The sequence below is a fragment of the Choloepus didactylus genome, chromosome 6 (genome assembly GCF_015220235.1).
Source record: "Choloepus didactylus isolate mChoDid1 chromosome 6, mChoDid1.pri, whole genome shotgun sequence".
Classification (NCBI taxonomy): Eukaryota; Metazoa; Chordata; class Mammalia; order Pilosa; family Megalonychidae; genus Choloepus; species Choloepus didactylus.
The window spans coordinates 13,891,558-13,917,500 of record NC_051312.1 but is presented as its reverse complement, the minus strand read 5'-3'; the positions used below and the strand labels follow the sequence as shown (position 1 = coordinate 13,917,500).

At 57.9% G+C, this 25,943-nt stretch overlaps 1 protein-coding gene across 7 annotated transcripts in view; it reads right to left on the bottom strand.

The window, feature by feature from the left end:
* The window catches only part of SYT7 (synaptotagmin 7), a 56,646-nt gene extending 37,312 nt beyond the window's left edge, over nt 1-19,334 (bottom strand). For all 7 annotated transcript variants that reach the window (XM_037839354.1, XM_037839355.1, XM_037839357.1 and 4 more), the window contains exon 1: nt 19,171-19,334. In XM_037839354.1, coding sequence (XP_037695282.1) covers nt 19,171-19,201 — 31 coding nt within the window. In that variant the 5' untranslated portion in view covers nt 19,202-19,334. The remainder of the gene's footprint in view (nt 1-19,170) is intronic.
* Nucleotides 19,335-25,943: the final 6,609 nt, after the last annotated feature.

Here is a 25,943-nt window from a genome sequence, read left to right as displayed (position 1 = left end):
TGGGCAGAGACAGGCTCAGACATGTCTCTGCCCCTCTGTGCAGGCCTGTGGCTGGTGTGTGGCTGATTAGAGCTCCGGACTCAGGAGGAGCCAACTGAGTCCTGTGTGCTATGCCGGTTTCTGTAGGCAGAGCCTGTGCTCCTGACCATGCCATCCCCAAGGAGACCTCAGGGAAAAGCCTGTGTGTGAGGAAGCTGACAAGATGCCCACACACAGCCTTCTTCTCTGGAATGGCAGCTCCATGAGGGCAGGGCCTGGTCTCTTGTTCACAGTTATATTATCAGCACCACGGACAGAGCCTGGCTTACAGCAGGTGGTCAATGAATACTCGATGAAAGAATGAGTGGGGAGGAATGCCAGCCTTCTGGAAATAAGGATATTTGTACAGACTACTATTCGTTAAGTGCCTGCTGTATACCAGGCTCCAGTCTCCATTGAGCATACCCAATGAATGTCACAGAGGGCAGAGGTTTTATCTGCTTTTGCTCATTCAAGTATCCTCAGTGACAAGCTTGGTGCCTGACACACTGGAAGTGCTCAGTAAATATTTGTTGAACCTTAAATGCCTGCCTGTTATCTCACTTGTTCCCAAACAAGATGGAAGAAGACAGCTGGAATTTTGGGAGCCTCTCTCCTTTACACACACATACAGACACCAGGACCACCTCTCTTCTTTCCTCAGGCCCATCTTTACCTGAGAAACTCCTGAGTTTTCCAGACCCAGCTCAATAGCACCTCCTCCATGAAGCCTTCCTAATTTCCCCAGAGGGAATTAATTTCTCCTGCCCCCAAGCTCCCATCACACTGTGCCTGCATCTTTCTTTTGGAGTATAGTGAGCAAGCACAGAGCAATTCCTGGGAACAAATCCTGGCTCCAGTACTTCCAAGCTATGTGAGCTAATCTCTGCATGCCTTGGTTTCCCCCTCTGTAAACAGGAGCTAATACTAATACAGGCCTCATAGGACTACTGTGAGCTTTAAAGGAATTAGCACATACAATGTACTCAGCACAGTGCCTGACACAGAATAAGGAGGCAATAATACAAGCAATTATCATAGCATTACCGTGCCAAGCCCTGTATTAAAGATATTTGGGTCACGGAGTTGGCATTCAAAAGGTGTTGATGAAATACTGAACTGTAAACACATCTAGTTTTCCCCATTGGACAACAGAGGTCAGAGGTCATGTCTTACTCATCTCTGTGCACCCCTAACTCCATGTCCTGGGTCCTGGCCAGGGCTTGACCGAGAGCAGGTATCAGCCCATGGCACAGAAGGGGGAGGGCTGAGGCATGGGGGGTGTGGAGGGCCGCAGCTGGAAGCCGGGCTGAGCCTCAGGTGGGAGCTGCAGGCCTGACCCCAGCTCTTGCCAAGGCTCTGCCCCCACCCCCAGCTCCCTCTCATTTCCTCAATGAGCCATGATTTATGGATGAACGGGATCAAACAGGGCCACTAGCTGCTGGGATGCCCTGGGGAGCTGCCGGAGAGGGAATGGACTTCTGAGGGCAAGCTCACCAGTCACCCAGAGGAGAGTGGGAAGGGAGCCAGAGGAGGAGCTGGGACACACACCCATAACTCACACAGGCCACAGAGACTCACCCCAGGCACACACACACTGATGGCTCACACTCACACACACACACACACACACACAGGCATATATACACAGAGATGGAGAATTACCTGTGGCACAGACATCCACAGCTCACACACACACACACACACACACACACACACACATACACACAGGCCACGGAGACTCCCCCAGGCACAGAAACCCACGGCTCACACACACACACTCACACACACACACCGAGGCCATGGACACTCCCTCAGCACAGACACCCACAGCCAGGCATACCCACGGCCATGGGCACACGCCCAGCCCACTCGGCCCTCCAGGGGGCTCAAGGTTTTTACGTATGTCCTCTGGCCTAGAATACTCTTCCATGTCTGTCTCTTGTCTCCTCAAATTCTGTCTGTGCTTCTGAGGCAGAGCAGTGGGGAAGGCACTGAATTTAGAGGCAGATGACCCAGGTTCAAATCCCAGCTGTACCCCTGGCCATTTTCACAACTTCCAATGACAGCAGTCACCCTGACTGCCTCTGATGGGGTGCGATCAGGGTCAAATAATAGTTAACATTCATGGAGCATGCCCAATGTCACAGACACTGTACCTGGAATCTTACATGCATCCTCTCATGTGCTCTCCACTGCCTTGTGCTACTATTATCTCCAATTCACAGAGGAATAAACAGAGGCATGGAAAATTAAAGCAACTGGAGCCTGTACTTTACCACCATGATACAGCTGCTTCTCTCTGAGCTGAGGGCCGCGAGGGCATCCTGTAACGGGCTACGCAGCACTACCCAGCCACCCCCAACTTTCCTCCTTCCCTCTAGCAGGCCAACCATGAGGCTTTGAACAAGCTGTTTTCTCTGCCTGGAATGTCCCTTCTTTCATTCTCTACTTCAAGGCCCCTAAGACAAAGGTGGTCCTCATTTCCTCCCAAATCCTTTATGCCTCCCCTGTAACTATGGCAATTCATCATTGTGGGTTAATAATGAGCTCTTCCTATGTCTCTCCCGCTTTGGGATCACCTGGAGGACCAAGATTCCAGATGAGTCATCTCTGTAGCCCAAAGCCCAGAACATAGGAGAGGCTAGATAAGTAAGTGCTAAAAAAACAAAACAAAACAAACAAAAAAACACAAAATTATTCAAGGCCCCAGGTAAGCCCACCTCCTCCAGGAAGCCTTCCCTGATGACAGTCACAGCTGTCTCTTCCTTCTCTGGACTCAAATTAGGGTGGCTGTCTATGCAACCCCCTTTTCATGGGGGTAGCCCTGTTTCCCCTAACAGAACCAATGGAGTGAGATCCTCTCTCTCCATGGCTTTGGGTCTCCCTCAGCCTCTAGCTGAGGGTACAGAGCAGCGACCAAACCGGCTGGAAATCTGTACACCTAGCCTCTTTCTCCTAGAAATTACTTGCTATTATACTCTCAGATAAAAACATGCTCGCTTGCACACACACACACACACCATAGCCAGGCCTTCCAGAGCTGTCCCATCACCCCACACCCTCCTAACCTACAGGCTTTTTTGGAAGTCCCCAGATCCCAGCCACTGATCTACTCACCAAGAGCCCTTAGTAATAGTAGCTAATGTACACTCAGCATTGAATCATGTCACAGCCCTAAGCACCCCTTCAAAGAGAAATACTCTTCTGGCCATTTTACAAAGAAGGAAACTGAGGCTCAGAACAGTTAAATACTTGCCCAAGAGCACACAGCAGAGGAGAGGTGAAGCCAGGATTGGACCTGGGGTCTGTAAGACCTCAAACTCTGTGGCTCTCACTCCAGTTCCACCTTAGGAGAGCGGAGCCCTTGAAATAACTCACTGCAAGGATGGAGGGGAGAAGACAGAAACTGAGTGAATGTAAAATAAAGAACAGCCAGGAAAGGGGCTCCAACTTTCTCAAGATTTTTGCCAACTGGGAGCCATGCCTGAGTTACCCTCACGCTTTCCAAAGACCCTTCTCTGTCTGTCTCTCTTTTTCTCTCTCTCACGTGCACATGAGCACACACACGTCCCCCAGCCATACATACACGGTTTCCCAGTGCTCCTTCCCCAGTTCTGCTGGCCCAGCCCATGGCCGTGGTCAAGCACCCTCAGTGGACTGAGGCTCACCCCACCTAAAGGTCCCAGAACAGGCTGGGGTTGGGAGCAGGAAAAAGAGGAGGGTGGGGTGGCCTGAGAATTTGCCCAGGTCTCTGGTGCTGACTTGGGTGCAGCCTCTACTCCAGAGATAAAGCAGAGTGATGTTGGGGGTGGTTGGGGCTAAGTCTGCCAGCCTGTTCCCCTCCTGATCCCTTCTCCTCCCACCTGATTCTGCACTACCATCACACCCCAGAGGTGCCCCATCCCCATCCTTTGGTGGCTGTGGGATGACGTTCAAGGTGGCAAACCGTGAAAGCTGGAGTCACAGGTTTCCATAGGAAGCAGCCCTGCAGGTTGTGCATGCTGCGCAGATGGGAATGGGGGATGGTAGAGGGACCTTTACAAGTGGGTGGAGCCTACCAAGCCCCAGGGCTGTTGGGGGACATTTTTGGTGCCTATTTCACATCCCCACCCCAACACAAGAAGAAAGGCAGAAAGAAGCAGGATTGGGAAGAAAAGAATAGAAAACCAACCCCAGATAGCCAGGTGGAGCTCTGGGCCTTATAATCATGCTGAATTCCCTGCTCTCACTCCACCCAAAACCTCCCCCTCTGGACCACCCACCTCGAGTAAGGGGACAGGTTATTCCTTGCTGTAGGAAAAAGAAAATGAGATGGGCAGAGAGCAGTAAAAAAAAGCAAAAAGAGGGAAAAGAAAACCCCACGCTCATTTCCCAGGAAAGTTGGGCCTTCGCCCTGCCCTACACCCTCTGGACATTCTCTCTGAGTGTCCTTCAGGAAGCAGTGGAAGTGCCCACAACCCCACCAGCCTCACCTGGAGCAGGAACAAGGTTGGAGAAAGAGGAAGCCCGAGGGGAACTGTTTTGGAAAGTTACAAGTAGCCGAAAATAGGGGCTTAGCAGGAGCAAGCCTCTTCAACCTTGACTGTAATAAAAACAGATAATATGGGAGTGAGCCAGGGAGAGAGCGCTGACAGGGGCCGCAGAGGCTGGCTGGTTACAGATGGTTTAGAATTCAGAGGAGATGCCAAGTGAGTAAACAGCGAATGAAGTATTATCCGGATGGGCCAGGAGCTGTTCCAGCAAGAAATTGGACAGGGATATGTCGGGATCCGCAAGCACTCTGACTTCTCATCAGGGAACGAGGCCTGGTGAGCCATGGGGGCCATGCCTACGTCTTCTCTACCTGTGGTTTCTCTCTACCAGCAGAGGGCATGGCCTTGGTAATAATCCCTCGTGTTTGTATAGCACAGAACACTTTACAAAGTGCTCCACAGTTTACCGAGGGTTTTGTAGCCATTATCACAGTTAATGGAGGTGATGGAGTGTCCTCTGCCCAGTGACCCTACAGCCGCACCCACCTCCCTCTATCCCTTGGTTTCCACTGGCCTGGTGCATCAGGCTTCAGTGGGTGGCTTCAAAGGAGGGGTAGGGGGAGACAGGCCATCTGCAGACCCCAGAATGTTGCTCTGCCTGGCAGTTATCAGGGTCAAAGCCATTCAGGATGGACAGGGCCAGGTGCCAGCTCTGAGTGGGGAGTTCAGGCTGAAGGGTGTCCAGTCAGGAACCTGCTGCCCTTCCCACCTACCCTGATCCCAAAGCTGATGAGCCCCCTGGGCAGCCCTGAAAATGATCATGTCCATCAGAGCAGCAGGAGCCCAGGAAAGGAGGTGTGCAGATGGAGGATCTCTCCACCAGGAGAGCAGAGTGGGGGCAGGATCAGGGGCATGTGATGATTAAGTGCAGGCCTCAACCACCAGTTACTCTTATGAATAATACATTGTTGTGCCTTGGCCTAACTCAGTATCTTACTGTTATTAATAATACACGGGCCGCAAAGAAACAGTGCGCTATGTTTCATTCGAGGATCTCAGAGCACTTAAGAGTTTCTGTGCTGATGACTCAACTCTACCTCCCCAAGTCATAGGCTTATTTACAGCCAGGGCCCCTGGTCCTGCTCAGACATCTTCCGACCTGAGGCTTGGAGCCACGAAGGCCACCGAGGGTAGGAATCTTCCATTCTAGGATTCAGGTCCTTGACCTGGGCTTAATCTTTACCAGCTCAAGGACTCTTGAGGATACGATGTAATGTGAAGTAGCTCCTGGAGATATTTAAGGAGGAGACGGACAGAGACAAGTCACGGAAAGAGAGGGGCTCTGAATCCCATTCTTCCACCCACTGGCTGTGTGGCCTTAGGCAACTCACCCAACTCTCTGGTCCTGAGCGTCCGTACTAGACTACAGCATGCCTGAGAATCCCTTTCGAAGGTGCCCTTCTACCATTTTCTGGGATATCATTTGCACCATGAATAGGAAGGAGCCACTGAGCACTCCGCCCCGACCCTCCGAGCTCTGTCCACGGTGCTGAAACCGGCACCAGAGCCTGTGGTACCTCTGTCCCTGGTGCTGAAACGGAACTCAGTCCCGGGCTACGCCCTCTTTTCGGGCTGCCCTTTGCACTGCCCCTGGAGAGCGGGATCCAAGCCGCGGGAACCTTTTCAGAAGTGCACCTTCCTCTGCCAACTACTCCCTAATCAGTGCCAAGCTGAAGCCGCGGCAGCAACCAGCCAATCTCGAGTCCTCTTTCTGCGGGTTAGGTCTTCAGATGCTCAGGACCCCAGCCGGCAGTCCGACTCGGGACAAAAGAAGCCTCACCGCTAATGTAAATGCCACACCCCATTCCTGCAAGGGGAGCCCGCCGCACTGCCTTCTGGCGGCCCCCACGGGCACTGTGCCCCGGAGCTGGAACGCAGAGGGTCTCCGATGCGAGGACCAGGAGGTGGTCCCCAGTGGTGGCGCCCAGAGAGTGGGGAAGGAGCAGCAGACGGTCTGGCTCTCACAGCTTGCTCACCCATCCCAGGGCAATCTGGCACTCTGAGCTTGCACGCTGCAGTCTGTCGGACAGCCATGGCTGCCTTGGAGCTCCATGATGCCAGGGTCACTGCACAAGCTCAACCCAGCTGGTCAGACCTGGACCAGGCAAAAATTCCTGATCCTTTCTCCAAGGTGAATGGCTTAGGCTTGTCTAAACAAACATCGATCTTGCCTCCTGCTGCAGGGCCAGTCCCAATGAGATGAACACAAAGACCTGTAAAATGCCTCCCCCAGGGCAGGGATCCCACACCCACCCACCCAAATAAAACCTTTGCCTACAGCCCCTCCTTAGGAATAAATGGAGAGTCAGGGGAGAAGGCCACAGCTGCAGCCCTCTCCTGTTCCTCTGGCTGATATCAGCCTCTCAGGACCCAGTGTGTGAGAAATCCCCCTCCTTCCAGAAACAAAAGGCAAAACAAATAAAACCACCTGAAGACAACACCGAAAGCCAGTCTCTCTGGATCTAGGTGATGGAGAAGGATAACAGTTTGTACTCACAGTAGATAATAACTAATACCATTTAATGAGCACTTACTATATGTCGAGCATTGTGCTAAGAGCTCTGCAAACATTGTTTCATTTAACCTTACAATCCCTGGGAGCATCAGGCTCAGCATCCTACAGATGAGTAAAGTGGGGTTCAGAGAGGTGAAGCAACAGCTCAGGGGTGGCACTGCAGGCAACTGTTGAGACTGGCATGGGAAATCACATCCATCTGCCCTCAATTTTGCAGCTCAGTGGTATCCACTTCATGATCTGTCCATGTTCTAAAAGGCCTTGTTGCCCTTAGGCTTCTCCAAGACCACCCCACCCTTCTATCACCCTCACATTACAGCACGGAGGATGACAGGAACACCTCACACTCCCACAACACTTTACAGCCTGCGAAGTGCTTTCCCAGCCGCTGACCAGTGCACCCTTGTGACGCTGAGGGGTGAGGTGGGCAGGGGCAGTCCTCTTCTGATTTTAGAGAAGAGAAAACTAAGGCTCAAAGGAATGAGTGGCTTGCCCCCAAGTCACACAGTGGGTAGTGGAGCCAAGACTCAAATGAAGATGGGCGGATTGGGATCTTGGGGGTGAGCTGGGTAGGAGAAGGGGATCCTAGGGGCGCTCATCTCCTGAGGCCCTGACCTGGGCTACATTCCCCCCTCCTGTTCCCCAGGGACCGTCAGCTGGCTCAGCTCTAACTCAGAGGTTTAGAGTCTCATTCCAAATGAAATTTTTTTTCAGGCAATTACCTCCTGCTAATTAGGAAGCAAGACTGCCAGTCCCTGGGCCCTGGGCTGACCCTCTTTCTCAACTCTCAGAGGTGGGGGGGGGGTTGTTGAGGTCCCGGTAGCAGTGCCAGCCACAGAGGCTGCGTGAGTCAGAGCCCCATCGTCTGAAGGAGGCCAGGAAACTTTTGAGGGCAGGGGGGCTAGTCGAAGAGCAAGTTGCTGCAAGGAACTGGAAGAAGGGAGGTGGGGATACCAGGAGGGAGGGACTCTGAAATGGGAGAGACCCAGGCTACAAGAAGCTGGAATGAGCCTGCACATGCCCATGCAGAGAGAGCAAGAGACAGACTTCCAGAGCAGCAAGGGAGCCAGAAAGATCCAGAGAAACGGGGACACATCGAGGGAAGGAGAAAGTCAGGAGGAATCTCAGGAACCAGAGAAACGGGGGTAAGGGGGAGAAATCTCCTTTCTGCAGAGGGTGAAGAAGGGAGACGACACCCCAGAAAATGGTCAGGATGACAGAACTGGAAGAGGCAGAGAGAGGGAGAGATGTTGGGGGACTCCAGGAAGGGAAAGGAGAGAGGAAGGACAGGGAGAAAGGAGGAACTGCTGATGGAAATCCCCAGGGAGAAGGGGGAGGAGAGCGGGGGAGGATGGCTGGAGTGGCAGCTCCCAGGGCCCCAAGAAGGGCATCTCTACGTCACTGTCCTTGAGCCTCCCCCAATGTCAGTGCCCAGCCAGCCGGGCCTGCACACCCTTCTAGGCAGCCACAGGTGTGGGCAGACATGAGGGCAGGCCGCCAGCTAGCTCAAGCCCCAGATGCTCCACTCACCCTTCCTGCCAACAGCCGCCCCCTCCAATGTGCCAAGCCAGGGACCCTCCTGGGACACACAGCAACATGTCCAGGAGGCTCGGTGACTGTGTGGTCCAGGCTCTCCACCTTCCAGGGACAGGATCAAGGCCCAGAGAGGGAATGGTGCTTGCCTAAGGTCACACAGCAAGTGGGTGATGGGGTGAGATGCAGAGGGCTCAGGGGCTAAGTCCCAGTGGAGGGTCCTGTTCCCTTCTGGGCAAAGGACAACACCAGAAGACCAAGACAGCCTTGGCTGCCAGCCAGTCAGTCCCTGATCAGTCGAAGTCCTGTGGAGTGTGCGGTGGCATGTGGGAGGGAGTGAGGGTAGCCAAGGGCTGCAAGGAAAGCAAAGAAAGTCACCATTTACAGAGAGCTGGATGGGAGGGTTCTGCATCAGTTATAATTGCAGCTAACATTATCGAGCACTTCTAGTTACAGTGTACCAGCCACTGCAGGCATTACACGCAGGATCTCATTTAGTCCCCACAGCAACCCTATAAAGTGTACATTATTGTCATCCCCATTACAGGGAAGAAACTGAGACCCAGGAGGGTCGAGTGACTTGGCCAAGTCCACAGAGCTAGTCAGTGGCATGGTTCTGGACCCCTCCACCCCAGACATTACCTGGGGATGCCTGAGTCCTCAGGCTCCCAAGATCCCAGTCCAACCCTAAGCCCCAGACACCAGTGAGGCTGCAGCCCTGTGTCTGGGGGACTTCTTGTGGCCCAAAAGTGATGGGGCAGTACCATGAGATCCTAGACTCAGAGCAAACCCTAGCTTGAGGCACTGGAAGTCTGGTACTAGTCCTGGCACTGCCACTAATTTACTGTGTGACTTTGGGCAAGTTACTTGCCCTCTCTGGGCATTGGTTCTGCCACCTGTACCATCAAAGGATGGGACCAGACAATAGGAGATAATACCTACATGGTGCTAACCCTGTGCCAGGCACGGTTCTAGGTGGTTAACATATATTGGCTCCTTGAATTCTCCCGAAAACTTGCAGTAGGTGCTATTCTTTTGTCCACTTTGCAGATGGGGAAATAAGCACTGAAAGGTTAAGTTACTTGCCCAAGGCCATGAAGCTATTTGGTGTATGGTAGATGTGAGACTTGAACCCCATTTCCTGTGCTCTTAACTGCCAGTCTGCATTATTTCCTTCCAGACCCTTTTAGCCCCCAGTTGGTGCCCAGGAGAGGTCCGTCCACGTGCCCGTGTGGGCACACGTAACAGCATGCTTCCACACAGGAAGCATACATGCAGTCAAGTGTCTGCATGAAAAGACGTGCTTGCACATGCTTCTATACCTGCTCCTGTGCTTTCACTCGATTTCTACCTGCAAGAGCCCTGCTCGATCATACATCTCCACAAGCAACCCAGCACCGAGATCTGTGGGCTGACGGCAGGAGGTCTATGCGCGTGCACACACACGCACGCACCACGGAGCACAGCCACGTGGGAGGGACGTGGGCCACCACACCCCTTCTCTTCTACACCCCCACCCCCAGTGCCTGGGTGGCTCGCACGTCACATCATGCACCTGCCTGCACCCCCATCCACGCTGCCTTCCTCGCGCCTCCTCCCAACAGAAGTGGGCCACTTCCTACTCCAGGAAGGAAGCCGGCAGAGGCCCAGCCTGGCTCCCGCGGCCCAAAGATGCCAGCCAGCCCGTGGGTGGGAAGGGGGCAGAGGCACTGACCAGAGACTCTGGGGGGCTGGGGGTCCACAGCTCCTGTCTGAGATCAAGCCCCACCCCCCAAAGGTCTGAGCATCTGAGCTGAGTTCTGAAGACCCTAGAGACTCAGGCCCCTCTTTGTCATTGCCAGATATGGGGCCAGTCGGGGGGTGCCTGGGGACAGAGGGACTGCCATCACTCCCACGCAGGACTGTGGGCCTGTGAGGGCTCCTCTGGCCAAGTTATCAAGTCCCCCCCACGCCCCTCCCCATTCCTGGTTCCTGCTTTCTCCTCCCCCTGCCCAAGCATCTCGGAGTTCTGAGTATTTTTAGGCCTCAGCTGACAGGCTGTGAAATCGCTCCCTTCGCACCTCCCCAACCAGGCGGGGGCTGGAGAGGGAGGAATGGGGTTTGGGGTGGGGGGGGGCACACAACCGATTCATCAGACTCCTCCAGGGCTGGCAGGTGCCAAGCAGGGAGTGAGGGGTTCACCCCCTTCTCCTCGGAGCCTCCCCTTGAGTGAGAGGATCCCTCCATCCAGCCTGTAAAGTGGGAGCAGAGGCAGGGTGGAAATCAGGCTGTACCACGGGGACCCAAGAATGAAGGCTTTAAGTGACACCCCAAGCACTGAAGGAGGTCCTGGGGACCCCATCTGAGTCTAGTTCTGCGGCCAATGCCAATGCCCAGTGCTCCCTTCCGTGTCACGGGGTGAGAGACGGGTGGCTCAGATCCTGGTGGGATTAGAGAGATGCTGGGCAAGGTTGCCTCCTGGTAAAACCTGGGCTTTGGAGTGAAGCAGCCTTGAAACCTCATCCTTGCCCTGCTGGGCAACCTGAGCATGCCACTGCACCTCTCTGAGCCTCAGTTTCCTCATCTGTAATAATGGTGATATTACTATCTCCCTTGCAGTGTCACTGTGAAGATTAAAAGAGATTGAACGTACGTAAAGCACCAGGCAATCGGCTGACCCACCAGGCAGTGCTAGAAGATTCTCCCCTGTTGCTTTCCCCAACTTGCAATTTCTCCTTGCCACTCCTCTGGGTTGAGCTCCCGAGGCAGCAGTCTAGAGGTCATCTCTTTGGTGCCTACCTGATGACCCCCAAGATAAGGCAACATGTTTCATCCTCACCTCCCTGCTTCCTGCCACGGGGCACACATACCCACCGTGTGAGCACACAGACCCAAATGCCAACATGCGTGTTTGCTGCCAGCACCTCGGTGTGAGGGCGTTTGCCCTGGGACAACCCCCGAGGGACGTGGGAAGACGTACCCAGGCCCTGCTGTGAACGGGACCCTGTGCCAGGGGCCGTGGGCACGGAGAGGGGGGTGGCCCGCCTCGTTGCCGTGGAGACAGGTTGGCTCCGGTGGGGCTCTGGAGCTCAGGCCTGGCAGCTGGAGTGTAAGCTGGGTGGCTCCCCCAGGGCCTGGCCCTGATGCCCGCCACAGCAGTTGGGGTACAGAACCCACCTGCAGAAGCATTTTAGCTGGGTCTGCTGGGCCCTGGGCCCTGAGCTTGCCCACCTCTATCCTGGGCAGCCTGGCCCTGCCGTCCCTCTCCGAGAGGCCTTCTCTGATAACCCGGCTTCCAAGGTAAGCCCCTTGGGGTGCTCATCCATGCCCACCTGCACACAGCTGTGCCCCCTGACTGCCCCAGTCCAGCTTGACTCTGCAGACCTCTAGGTGTGGGGTGCTTTGGACTCAATCCAGTGCAGGTAAGAGACTGAGGAGGGGCTGGACAGGGGTAGGGATGGGTATGTTAACGGATGGACTCCAGCTCCAGATACCAGCCAGCCTCTAGGCTTTCCACCTTCCACAATGCCATGGAGTTTAACTTCCTTATAGAGAACTGCTCAAAAGCCATCCAGGCTCACCACTGCCATAATAATAATAATAATAATAGTAATAATAGTAATAATAATAATAATAATAATAATAGTTTTCCTATTTCGGAATGCCAGGCCCTTCCCAACGTACTTCCCCCAAAGGGCTGCCCTCCAGCAGTGTTTGAGCCTTCACCACCGTCTCCACTGGCCAAGACCTGTCAGATCCCAAGGACACTGAAAGTGCCGTCCTCACCACATTGGATGCCTCACCTCTGCTTGTTCACAGGGCAAGCTCTTATTCTTCCTTCAAGACCCCAGGCCCTGGACCCAAGGCTCATGCTCCTGGGTCCATGGTGGGGCCGGAATCCCAGACCGACCTCTAACTGCAGGTGCCCACTTCCTGGGGTGGTTCTGAGGGTGGATGAGCTCGGGCAGGTGGGGGCTCAGAACGGCACCCTAGTGAGCGCTCAATTCACGTTTGATATCCTGATGGTAATTAACCAACACCGCCTCAGTGAAGCCCTCCCCGACTCCTCCCCCACCAAGGCTGAAACAGGCATGTCTTTCTCGGAGCTTCCGGAACCCTCATCCCACATGTCAATCATTCGTGCAGGATAATGTTGACAACAGCTGCTGGTGGCTGAGTGTTTACTACGTGCTGGGCTCTCTGCTACGTTCTTTTCCCGCGTTATCTCTACTCCTCCTCCCAAGCACCCTGGGAGAAAAGAATCATCACACCCATTTAACAGAGGAGGAAACTGAGGCCAGAGTCGTGGAGTCGCTTGCAAGTGTCTCAGCCAGGAACTAGAGGGACAGAGTTTGGCTCTAGAGGGACAGACTTCTGTTCCTGGAGAAAGAAAGTGAGGACCCAGAGGGCTCCTGGGGCTGCCAGGGACTGGGGGTCAGAGATGGCAAAGAAGTAAGCAGGGAGTCCCAATATCTGGGCCTGGAGCACTCAGGGAACCCGTGGGGCACTGGGTGAGCAAAAGCTCGAGGTGGCGGAGTGGGCTCAGGTTGGGCAGAGCGGGAGAGGGCGAGCCGTGTGCTGGCCGTGCCGGCCGCTGCTCTCGGGCCCGCGGACACCACCCCGTGGTAATGAGACGTATCCAATTTGTTCCCAGGGCCCCGCCGGGAGCAGCTGCCATGGCAGGGTTTGAAATAATTTAATTGGACACATTCGCCACGCAGTTCCCTCCTCTGCTTTTCTTGCCCAGGGCCTCACACAGGTGCCCCTCGCGGCCTCCCACACCTCACACCACCCCACCCCGACTGCGGGCCAGGCACACAACACACGGCCCCCCGCTGTGAGGACCAGGGTTGGGGCCCAGCAACCCCTTCCTATTCCTGGGTCTCCTGGGGGCTCCCCTTTCCCTGATACAATTGGCAATCATGGAGCTCACTGGGGCTGGGGCTCAGGTGTCTCCCTCCTGTCTCCCCCAGGGGCCAAAGTGGCACACCCCGCCCCCAAGCCCTTTATTCCCAATCCAGCCCCAGAAGTCCCCAGTCAATTGCACTCCTGGGAAGGGCTGAAGGGTTGGGGACAGCAGCACATGCCAATTCCACTAGCACCCTTGGGTTCTGTCACCTTCAGGCTCATCACCTCAACAGGGCCCTGTCCTCCCTTTGGGACTTCGAGGTGGGGTGGGGGGAGGTACAACAACACACAGAATCAAAGTCACCAATATGCAAACAAGGCCAGTTAGACCCAGTTGGACCCACACACGTGTGCGTGCACACACACTCACATGCTGACAGACCCACCCACAGTGGTGGGAAGGCCGGTATCTGTACACACAGAGGCACCCACAAACCGCTCCCCCACCCCACACACACACCTGGGCTCGTCACCCAGGCAGGTGAGGCCCGGCTCCCAGCAGAGGGAGGCCTCGGAGGCGGCAAAGCCAGCAGGTGGGAGGGCGTGGCAGGGGCAGGCAGGGTGTCCCTGGAGGGCCCGGGCCCTGCCTGGCTGGGTGCAGGGCTGCTGGAGGCGCCCCCCACACACCCGAACTCTTTCGGTCACAGCTCCCCGCGCACCTCGATGCACCTCGCTACAGATACGCTCATTAGCCGCTGTTTACAGGCGCCCTGCGCTCACGGGAGCGCAGCTCTTACTGCCGTCCAGCTCCCGCCCGCGCGCCCTGCCCGCGCGCCCACCCCGCCCGGCACGCGCACGAAGGGACACACGCCTACGCACAGGGACACACGTGTGTGCGCGCACACAGACACGCAGAGGCCCGGGGCCTCTCCCCACTGGCCCCACCCTCCCCTCAGCCCGGGCTATAGCCCTGCGCCCTCAATCACGGGAATACAGCCGTTCCCCAAACATCCCAGCTCACCATCCGAGCGCGCGGTCCCAGCCCGGCAAGCGGCACACCTTTCTTAGAGGCCCTTCCCGGTGGAAGCTGCCGAGCACCACCACCATCCCCCCTCCCCAGAGCAGGCCGGCTGCGCCAGCCTGCCTTCCAACCCACTGGGTCCAGAATTCCAGGCGCAGGCTCTGGGCGCCGTCCAGCCCCTTCCACAGGTTCCCTGCTGTCTGCCAACTCCGGTCCAGCCCCCGGGGGAATTCTGCTGGGTGAGACCAAAGCCCTGCCCTCCAGAAACAAGTTGGATGGGGCTCTGCAGGGCTGCCCCTGCCACCTGGAAGGTCAGGGACCTCCGTGGGCATGCAACTGGAACAAGTCACCTGGCACCACCAGCTGGGGTTCCCTGGCCAGCCAGGCGGGCACCCGGGCTGGGCCTGGCACGGGTTGGCTCCGGCACCTGGCCAGACCAGTGACTGGCCGGACAGAGAGGGCTGACCTCCCTGGCCACATGTGCCGCCTGCAGGCCACTGCCCACAGTGCAGGGGTGGGGGGGCTGTGTGGCCGGCTCCAGGCAGAGCTGCCCACACCCACCTGGGAGGCCTTGGTGCCTCTGAGAGGCTCCCATGCCAGCTGCGAGTCCTCTGCTCAGGGTGGGGCCTCCCACCCCTACCCCCACGTGCCCCCCCTCACCAGCTACTCTCCCTGCTGCTCCCGGTCGCACTCCCCTGGGGGAAGAAGTTATTGAAAACGGTCCATCAAATTCAATAAGGAGTCAAAGTCCCTGAGAAAACAAGGGGTGGGTGGGAGGGGTGGGAGAGGACGGAAACAATCCCCACCTCCTCTGCCTCCTCCCTCTGGACACTTACAGCAGCAGAGCTGGAAGGGGCAAGAAGGGGACGGTCCCCATTTCTGTTCTTTGTCACCTTCAGTGCCCCTTAGGCCTGAGCTTAGGGTCAGCCAGGGGCAGGGCCCAGCTCTCCAGGGTCTGTCCTTGCTCACCTGACATTCACCTGTCCCCTGCCTTCCAGCTGCCCCCTCACCTGTATGTCCCTGCCCCAATCCAGCCAACTCTAGCCCCCACCCCCAGTGAGGAGGGCCTTTGGGGGTGTCCTCCTCACCCCCCCCCCCCCACTATCCAGTCCTTGAGCACCCGGTTTGTTGGACGAGGTGTCTCCACAGGCCACCGAACAGCATGAAGCAGGGCCAAGAGGTGCCCATCTCCATGGTAACACTATAGCTTGGGGGTGCAGGCTACCCTGGCCCAAGCCCCACAGAAACCATTCCCCTTCTGTCCTGATCTCTCCTGCCCACCAGTGGCCTGCTGGGACACCATTTGCTGTTCAGTCCCAGATTCTGCCCCAAGCCCAGGATGCAGGTCGGGGGGGGGGGGGGGGGGGGGACCATGCAGACAGGGCTGGGGGGAAAGGGGGGGCAGGAAATGTGTGGGCTGCACAGCCCTCACCTGCCCTTGCAGCCATCCTCCTACCCCCTATCGGTCAGCTTCTGCCCTAACTAGTGCCCGGTGGGTGGAGGGTCGGCCTGGACAGTTTCATGGATCCTTCGGCCTTAACAGTGGAAACCCACAGTGGCCCACCCTGACTTCAAACTCAAGCGCCCCTGCCCCCATGCAAGGTGCACCCATCGGCCACCCCCCAGCCCCAGGAATGACCTGACTGGCAGAGTGGCTGCACGGGGTTAGAGCCTACTAACAGGTGGGATGCACTGAAGCGCCAGGCTCTGTCACCCCCAGGAGGGTGGCTCACAGAGGGCTGGGGCAGGGCAGACAGCCACCAGGCCCTGACCCGTCTCCCAGGGCTGCTGCACCGGCCCAGCCTCCCCCTCCCCGGCCTTGCTCACTGGCTCACAGCAAGGTCACCTCTCCCTCCCTCCCTCCCTCGCTGCCTGCCGTCCTGCCTGCCCACCGCAACGCTGACCCCTGCAGGCCTGCTGAGGCTCTGCCCGGCCCGGCGACAGGCGGCTCCGTGGGGGATGTAGGGAGGCCTGGCCAGGCCAGCTTAGGGGTGAACAGAGGGTGAAGCGGGGGAGGCAGGTTAAGGATGATGGGAGGGGCTGGAGGGAGGGTGCAGGCATGGCTGGGGGTGGGGGCAGGGCAGTTCGGAGCAGGAGCCTCTGGGGGTGGGGGTGAGGGGGGGTGGGAGAGGGCTGGTCTGCGTTCTTCACTGCAGGCCTTTTCCCGCAGTCCCTTGCTTCATCCATAATAGATGAGGGAGTGAAGTGCCCTGGGGCCAGGGGCCAAGGAGGGGAAGAGGCTGTGCCTGTGGGACCTGTAGAGTGAGTGGGGTGGGGTGGGGGTTGGGGTTACCGCGGGGAGCCCCAGGAGCCAGTGTGGGGTGTGAGGGAACAGGAAAGGACTGGAGGTAAAAGAGAAAGGACTGGGCTGCTGGTTTCTGGGAGTGGGATTAAGGATTGAGATATAAAGGGCACTTGCTCCTGGGGGACCAGATGGGGAGGAAGGCCCCACCTGGCCGGAGTCAAACAGCGATTAATTTGCATATCCCACTCCCACCTGGGGCCAGCCAAAGATGATGGTGGGGGGCAGGGGGCAGAAACGGAGACCCAGGGCCCTGGCTTGGAGAGGGAGGCTTGGGTGGCCTGGGGTGAGCTGGGGGTGGGGAAGTCTAGCCTGGAGCTGTGGGGGTCACAGGAGGTGGGTAGGGATGCTAGGGGGCACAGAAGCCAGGCCTCTGACCCCTTAGACAGGGAGAGAAAGCAGACTCGGTCTTCTCTCAACCTACTTCTGACCCCACCCAGCCAGGTGCTCACACCAGAGAGCAGCAAACCCCAGGCCAGACCCTTTCCCAGTCCCAGCTGCCCTGCGGGGTGGGCAGGACAGGCCCCCATCCAGACAGGCAGGTCCATTCGAGGAGGGAGAAGAGGAAAGGTCTAGGCGCAGCCGGCACGCCCGGGGTAGCATTGGGTTCCGGGCCCCTTGCCCAGAGGATGCCAAGCATGTTGTTGGCCTCGTCGAGAGGGCAGAGGTGCTTGGAGGAGCGGTGATGTCATGGTGCCCAAACGTGGGTGGGAAGAGGATAGGGGGAGAGGGGATGAGGCCAGGGCTCCAGACCACCCGCCTAACAGGGAAGAGGAGGGGAAAGTCCTCACTGCATCCCCCTCTATCCTTATACCCCAGATCTGGTCTCTGAATTAAGTTGTTGGCTTCTGAGAGGGTGGTCCAAGCAAGAGAGGACCCCCTCCCTTTGGTCTAAATGCTGGAAGCTGGCAGCCTCTTGGAAGAAGATGCCAGGATAGCTGATCTGCATCCTGACAGATGAGGGAAGGGGTCTCCAAAGGCAATGCCACATCTGCCTTCACCTAGAGAACAATTCAGAGAAGGGGAGGTAGGGCTCCAGAGAGGGGGACAGAGGCCCCTCCAGCCTTATACCCAAGTGCTGAGTGAGTGCCATGACTGGCGCCTGGTAGGATGTCCTCAAGCAACTCTGGCTGAAATGAATTGATCAGGGTGGGAGCCGACTCTCCAAGGGGCAGGGACAGGCTGAGGCTGCCCCTAGAGGGGAAAACGCAAATGTGTTGCTGGCCAAGAGCCGGCAAAGCCCGCGCCCACTGGGCTGCCCTCAATAGCTGAGGGCACTCCAGGGCCCTTGGGTGGAGGGTCTTAGGAGCTGTCCCCCTTGCCCCAGCATCCCTGTCCCCCGGGAGGTCAGCAGCAGTGAGCCCAGTGGCTCTTCTGGGAGCAGGTCCTCAGGCTGGAGTGTCATGCTTTCAGCATCAGAGAGAAACCCAGGGATGGTGACCCCGAGGCTAAAGCTGGCAGACTGGGGGTGCTGGGTCTGGGGTGGGCACCCCAGGTGGGCACTGGGGACTGAGTCTGGGTAGGAGCTGCAGGGGGCCTGCCTACAGGTGGGCACTGGGAGAGGAGGCATCAGGAGCCAAGGAGGAAATGGCAGAGTAATTTCCAATGGAAGGAGGAACGATTCCTCCTCAGCTTAGGCTCCTAGGATGCCAAGCAGACGTGGGCTCTCAGGACACTCCCGGGGCTGGGGAGAAATGCAAAGGAGAACGACCCTCCCCCTCTGTCCCCAACAAGACTGGAGTGAGTTTGGGGTTCTTAGCTTCCTCCCTCCCCAAGCCTGGCAGAACATTCCCCTGCCACCTCCATTCTCACCAACCTCTGCTCCTTTCCCTTCAGGAAGCCCTGACCCCCGCCTCCACGCCCCTGCCTCCCCTCTCCAGAAGCCCCTCTTGCCCTGCTGCTGCAACAGATTCCCGCTTGTCCCCTGGCACCCTTGCAATTCACAGTTGGCACCACCAATGCCACTCCGCTCCTCTGTGCCCACAACCTTGGCCAAAAGCTGCCCGGGATCATCGCCACGGGGTCTCCCCTGGGCTGGCACCCACGGGGCACTAGTGATGCTGGGGCCAGGGGTGCCTCCGAGGGCACTGCCCGGCTCCCGCGGGGGCAGCGGCTCCTCGCTCCGCCACACACGTTGTCCTTGGGCTGCTGGGGGTGGGGAGGTGGGGGAGGTCCTTGCGGGGACACTGCGAAGCCGGCGCCGGGCATAAACCTGGCAGTGCCCGGACTGCGGGGGCCGGAGTCCGAGCCGCTGCCGCTCAGGCCCGCATCCCACCCTGCGCTGGGGTGACCCTACGAGGGTGCCCGTGCGACTCCGGCGGGCTGCAACCCCGGGCTGGGGCTCCGAGACGGCGCCCGGCGCTGCCGCCGTCCTGCCCGCCGGTGCGGGGCGCCCCAGCCCGCGCGGGGCCGCGCTTACCTGGGCTGGCCGCCTCCGGGTCCCGGTACATGGTCCCCTCGTCTCCGGCTCCCTCCGGGCTCCTCAGAGCCGCCCGCGGCCGCGCGCTGCTCCGCCGCGGCTGCAGGACATGGGGCCGGGCGACCCCCGGGGGCGGGTCCGAGGGCTGGGGCCGCGCGGGCTGCACGGAGCCGCGGAGCCGGGGAGCGGGGGCCGCCCGCCAGCCCTCCCGCCCGCCCGCCGAGCACGCTGCCGCCGCCGCCGAGCCGCGCCGAGCCGCCTCCCTCCGGCCTGCGCGCCGCGTGTGCGCGCCGGAGCGTGTGTGAGTGTGTACGAGGGCGTGTGTATGTGTGTGTGTGAGCGCGCCCCGGGCACCGCCGGCGCCGCCCGCCCGCCCGCTCTGAGCTCCGCCGCCGCCGCCCGTGCCCGCTGCTGCCCGCTACCGGCCGCGCGCCGCACTGCAGCCCGCGCCCGCCGCCGCCCGGAGCCGCCCCGAGGGCTCCGCCGCCGCCCCGCGCACCCCTCCCGCAACCCCTGCGGGGAGGGCGCTGCCGCTGGACTCCTGGAGCCTGCGGGTCTGGCCGCACTGCGCGCTCAGCCCGGCTGGTCGCCCCTGACGGCAGCCGCACCGCACCCGGCAGGGCCGCGGAGATTTGACTCCGTTCCAAAAGGCGAGGAAATCCACGCCGCGTTTTCCGCTGGGTGGCGGCTCGAGGGCGTCAGCTGGGGACTCGACACTGTGGCGGTCCGGGGAAAGCGGCTGGTGCGTCGGAAAACCAGGGATGGTATTTTTGCCAGCGTGGAGCCTGGATCCGCCCCTCTGGCAATTCCCTGATCGCCATCCCCGGAGCTCGCACACAGCTGGGGTAGAAAGCTCTAGGATTTCTGCCCTGGGTGGGGGGCGAGACCCAGTGACCCTCCCCACTTAACTCAGCCCCGCAGGAGAAGAAACAGCCCTTTCAGCCTCTGATCATCCCTCTCTCGCAGCTGTTCCTTCACCGGTCCCCCATCTTTCCCTTGTCCGGGCACCTCAATGGGTAGGAAGGAATCCCTTCCCCACTCCCCAACCCCTTTGCTCCTAGGGCACTCTTGGCTTATTCAGCCCCTCTGCTTCCTCTGGACAGTCCAGATCAGGAGAACCCGAGTTCTCTTTTCTCTACAGAACTGGAGCTGTTCAGTTCTGAGGGGGAGGAGAAGGGGTCCTTCTCCCAAGTATTTTAAAGGTCTGGAATGGAAACACGGGGTGTGGGGGGGTTCTGGCACAGAGATTTCGTTGCACACATCTCCACACCTAATCACCTCCACCACCACCACCACCCCACATGCATACAGCAGGCACACAAACACACCTCCCACACAGAGATGCAGAAGCCAAAGCTTCACACAGTATGGCTCCCGCCCCTACCCTGCAGGGGCAAGGTGGGCAGGAGGGCAAAATCCCTGGGCCTGCAGCAGCCTCCTGCCCTCCCCTGCATTGAGCATGCAGCTCTCCGGTGAGCCAGGCTTTGCAGTCAAGGATTCTACTCCCACCCCAAAAAATCCACTTAACTGACTTTTTATACTGCACAGCTCACACCCAGCCACACCTCCACCTTCCACAGAACAGCAGGCAGCTAGCACCCATAAGGACAAAGCACCGTCTCAACTCTTCCCCCAACGCATGCACAACAGACACACAGACCCCATCCCCTTGAACTCACACAGAGCCTCACACACACACATACACACACACATTCACCTCCACCCACATCTTTTCCGGCTGAGAAACAGATAAGGAAATTCCCCAAGCAAACATCCATGAAGACTGTTCTGGTGGAGAACAGATTTCCTTGAATTGAACGTTCTAATTAGAAATGGAAGGGAAAAAAAGGCATCTGTAGGTTATTACCTACAATTTCCTAGTGGCCAGAAATTCCAGCTCAGACTCCCAGGTCAAAGATGGTTCTGTTCCACACAGCTGCAGCCAAGACTCCAGGAGCTATCCATACCCTCCTTTTGGGCCTGACAAACCCCAGAAAGCCAAATCAATAGTCTTGGACCCCAGGGACACCAACCTTGGTTCTCTCTCCTGCCCCCAGCTGCCCCTCTCATTGCCCCCGAAGACAGCAAATAGTGAAGGTTACTCCCCCCCACCCCCAGCCATTGCTGGGCACACAAAGGGGTTCCATGTTTAGGGGACCTCCCAATCCCAGATTCCTTCCCCCATCAACCCAAGACCCCAGGAGGGAGGGCCAGAATTCCTCACATGTGCAACTAAGCATCTAGAAATCACAGACGTTTTCAGAGTTGAGGAAGACAGGACATCTGAGAGATGACCCAGCTGTCCCACAGGTGACAGATGAGGAAGGCAAAACTTCAAAAGGGGAAGGAACTGACTGATGGAGGTAACAGCCCCTACACCGACAGCCAAGGACACTGGGGTGGAGTAGAGCCCTTGGCCCTGACTCCCAGCCTTTTGCCAACCACTGTGGGATTCAAGAGAAGACCCGGTGCCTGCTCCCACCCAAGAGCTTCTAGCCTGTGCCTTACAAAAATAAAAACCCAATCTCATTCACTCCCAGTAGGCATTAGACAGCCATTCTTCCAGAATGTCAGAGCTGGATGGGCCATACTAGACATACTAGAAAAACCCCATGAGATATAGATGTGGAAATCAGGCTCTGGGGGGCGGGGTCTGGGAAAATTGGGCGTTTTCTTATTTCCTGCCTGCATCATTGACACAAAGTAAAGCCTCTTCTCTGGGCCTTAATCATTTTGTCTGGAGGATATAGAGTTATTGGAAAGAGGAAAAGATACAGATTTATGTGGCTCAGCCATTCACAGCTGTGACCCTGGGCAGACTACTTGACACCTCCAGCCTCAGCTTCCTCATCTATAAAAATGGAGATAACGATAGCACTTATTTCGACTATTGTGAAGATTAAATGAGATGACATCATTAAAGCACTTAACTGGGAGCGCAGAAATAATTCTTGATAGACATTGAAGGCTATTATTGCTATTTATCCCTAACAGACATCACATACTCTCCGTTCCCATGTTTTGGCCTCACAGGGAAGTTCTTCCAAGTGTCCAACCTTGAACCATCCTGCTGCTTTCAAAGACTACTTTCTATTGCTAGAGCATCAAGCACCAAGCCAACTGTGAGTTCCTGTTTTCTGATCACTCACAACAGACTGGGCATGGATAGGCAGGGAACAGTCTCAGAGTTAGGGTTGGGGGGAGTGAACAGGTCCTCTGAAAAAGGAGATAAAAGGGTGTGAATCACCCCATCCTGTCCTCAGGACCTGCCTGGGCCTCTGGTGTTCTTCTGGTTTCCAGGGAAGGGGGTCTCAGACAGAGGGGGTCCCAGGCAGGCCCTCTCATTCTGTGACGCTGCTGGTTCCCGCATCCTGGGTTCCATGATGTGGCAGGAAATGCTGGTAGCATCTGGGCCCTCCAAGGACTGCCAAACTGCGTGCCCTGGACCCCTCAGGCCTGGTTCCGATCCGAGCCCAGGTGTCCTGTGTTGTCTTTGGGGCGGGAGGTGGGGATTGGGATGGGGGGATGTTCTGTCCTCAGGGAGCAGATGCCAGGTCTGTACTCTCCCAAGCAGAGCCCCTGAGGCCACCTGGCTCTGTTGCTAGGCCACGGCTGGGAGGCAGGGCTCCTGGGTTCCCCTCCGGCCTCTGTACCTGGCATGGCCTCCACAGCTATTGACTTCTAGAGCACCTGTCCCCCCACCCCCACCCCCTTGGTCCTGGGCTGAATTATCAGTAAAAATGCTGAGGAAGCGGTTTGTGCAGCACACTTGACAAAACACAACTCTCTCCCCTGCACCATCCAGGAGGCAAGAGTTCAGGCTGCACTGACCCGATCCAGGAGGGGCTCAGAGACCAGCTGGCAGGTGGCTTCGAAGTTCAACATCAGGGTCTGCCGCGAGTGCCAGGCCAGGAGCCAGGGCTCGCCTGCCACCCTGACCCTGCAGCCACACCCTCCCCCACCTTCCCCTTCATCCTTTTCCAAGGGCAAGAGTCTGGAGAAGGTAAAAACATAAAATTAACAGATGTTACCGCCTCCGAGAGGATGTGACAGCAACCCCCTAGAAGGCAGCTGCAGGCGTCTCTAGCTCACCTGGTCACAATGGAGATGGAATCAATACCTGCTGATAAATTACCTCCTCTGTCCAGACCCAGAAACCACCGAATCACAGAGGCCTGCCCAGGGCCCACCTGTGTCACACTTCTGCCGGGCTCCGCTTTGCAGGCTGGTCCTAAAGAGGCAGGGTCTGGCCCATGGCATCAAGGAAAGAATCTTAGACTTGAACTCTGGTCCTGCCTCTGTCACTCTCTAGCTGCTTGACACCTCTGAGCCTCAGTTTTCTCATCGGTAAAATAGAGTTAATAATCCACAATCGAAAGGAGATGTGGAAATCCACTGGGGAGATGGCAAGGGTTAGATGTCTTTCCTGGTGCCCTGGGGGCTAAACGCCTGTAGCCCCCAATACCTCTTCCATGTCCTTAGGGGTCTCCCGGCCACGTTATGGGGACAGCAGCATTCTCTTGCCAGAAACCCCTTCTCCACCCCCACCTGTCTTCCCACATCCTCTCTCCAAAGTCACCTGGACATCCCCCATATGCCTGGCTCAGTCCCTCAAACCCCTCCCCACCCCTTCCCCAAAAGATAAAAGCAGGTGCCCCTTCTGACCAGCCCCTGCCTAGGACAGCCAGCAAAGTCTGGGACCCCTGAGACTGACTGAGGGCCACGGGGCCTGGTGAGTCCCCCTTCCCCGTAGGCTCCTTGGAAGTTCCTTGGCTTGTGATTAAAACCACGTGACCTGGGGTAAGCTTACCAGCCTGTACCCAAGAGGAAGATACTTTTTAATCCTGATCAGATCTCAGATCCCATGGACTTTTCCTCCCTAGAAATGCATATACACAGTCACAACATTTTGCGCATAATGGGAGAGGAGGTTCTAGATACAAATCCCTGGCCTAGAGACCCATCAGCTCTGATGATCTGAGCCCAGTTCTCTGCCCTATCCTCCTCCCCGACCCAGCCACCCCCCCATCCACCTCCTCCCAGCGAGGTGGGCTGGTATTCAATCCGCCTCCCCCATTACTCCTCCTGGCACGTTGGCCTCTTCCCCCAGCACCGGCTATGGCGGGAGCCAGCCTGTCCACAGCCCTGACTAATGCTTCAATCCCTCTGGATGCCCACTGAACTGGCCTCACCTGCCTTTCAAGGTATTTAAAGGTTCTTTGACCAGATGCTTTTTGATCTTCCCCGATGGGAGCCAAGCAGCAGCAGCTCTTTCACCAGCCCACCCCTTGACCCAAGATTCGTCTCTAAGAGCTCTTTTGATAATGCAGAAACCTTCTGTGGTTTGTTCAAAGCCCTGGCCCTCGAGGCCACCTCCCCCAGAAACCCCCGCTGGTCAGCTCCAGCCATGGCCTCGGTGGCGGCCTAGTTAAGGTGCCCTCCCAGCGCTAGACAGCTCCCTCCTGGAACCGTTGGGAAGCGGACCGAGCTCAGCTGGGGGAAGGGCCACTTCGGTCAAACCCGCTCCTCCCAGAGAGTCCCTACCCCATCCAGTTAGAAGGGTGAGTGTCCCCCAGACTCTGGCTGGGCACGCCTTTCCTTCCCATCCACCGAGGCTGTATAGACGGGCAGGCTGCCCATGGGGTCGGTTTAATCTGTTTCCAGGCTCTGATAAACGAGATCTCTTAGCCTGAGGCTGAGAGGGGGAAACTGAGGCACTGAGAAGTCCCGGGTTCAGGCCTGGGTGTGTGAGGAGACAGAAGCTGCCACCCACCGACCCAAGACGTTCGCCCGCTCCGCGAGCCCCCACACAGCGGCCCCGCTCCTCCAGGGCCGCGCGGAAGGTGCCCCCTGGATGGCCCCAGATGCCGCATTCCCGGGGGGTGGGAGGGGAGTCGAGGCGTCTCCTCTGTTAGGAGCGGAGCGCCCGCAAACGCCCGGCTCCGGCTCGGGGCCACCTCCTCCCAGCGACGGGCGACCCCAGCGCGAGCCCCATTCCAACTTGGGCGGACCCCTCCCCCCCACTGAGCCCGGAGTATCCTCGCCCGGGCGGGGACCAGGGAGGGGACGCGCGTGCACCGAAGGGGCGCCGCGGAGCCCGCGTGTGCAGGCAAATTACCGATTACCGGAGAGGACGCGTCCGCGCCCGCGGAGGAAGAGGAGGAGGGGGCAGGACACCGAGCTGAGGCGCGGGATGAGGTGGGGGCGGCGGGTGCCACGTCCCGAGGGAGCCCCCACCCTGGGTCTAAAGTCCCATCCTCCCTCACTCCAGCCCGCGTTGAAGACCGCAGTGAGAGTGGGGTTCTACCCTCTGCAGGTCAAGGGTTATCAGCTGTGACCTCCCCACTTCCAGGATGCTCTGCACTTGGGAGGGTGACAAGGAGGAGCCCCAGCACTCCTGGAGCGGGCGAGTTCGGGTAGCCAGGCCCCCCCTCCCTCACTGAAGCCTCAGGGGCTACGGAACTCTGTGTCCAAACCACCCCCCCAAATTGCACGCCTGAGGCCCACATGGCTCTGTAAGGATCCTAATAGCAGCCGCCCCCTTGCATTGAGCTCTGAGGCCTTGCCAAGTGCATGACACGCATCATCCCACTTAAAAGACACAGCAGCTGGTTGGAGAAGGCCTGCTGTGACCGCCTAGGCAGGAGGGGAGCCGGTGGTTATGGCTTGCCCTTGTCGGAGGTCCAGTAGCTAGAGGGGTGGGGCAGCTGGGAGTCATGCCTGGCCTTGACCCCTTCCAGGGCCCAAGCACCCAATCATGGACTTAAGGGCCT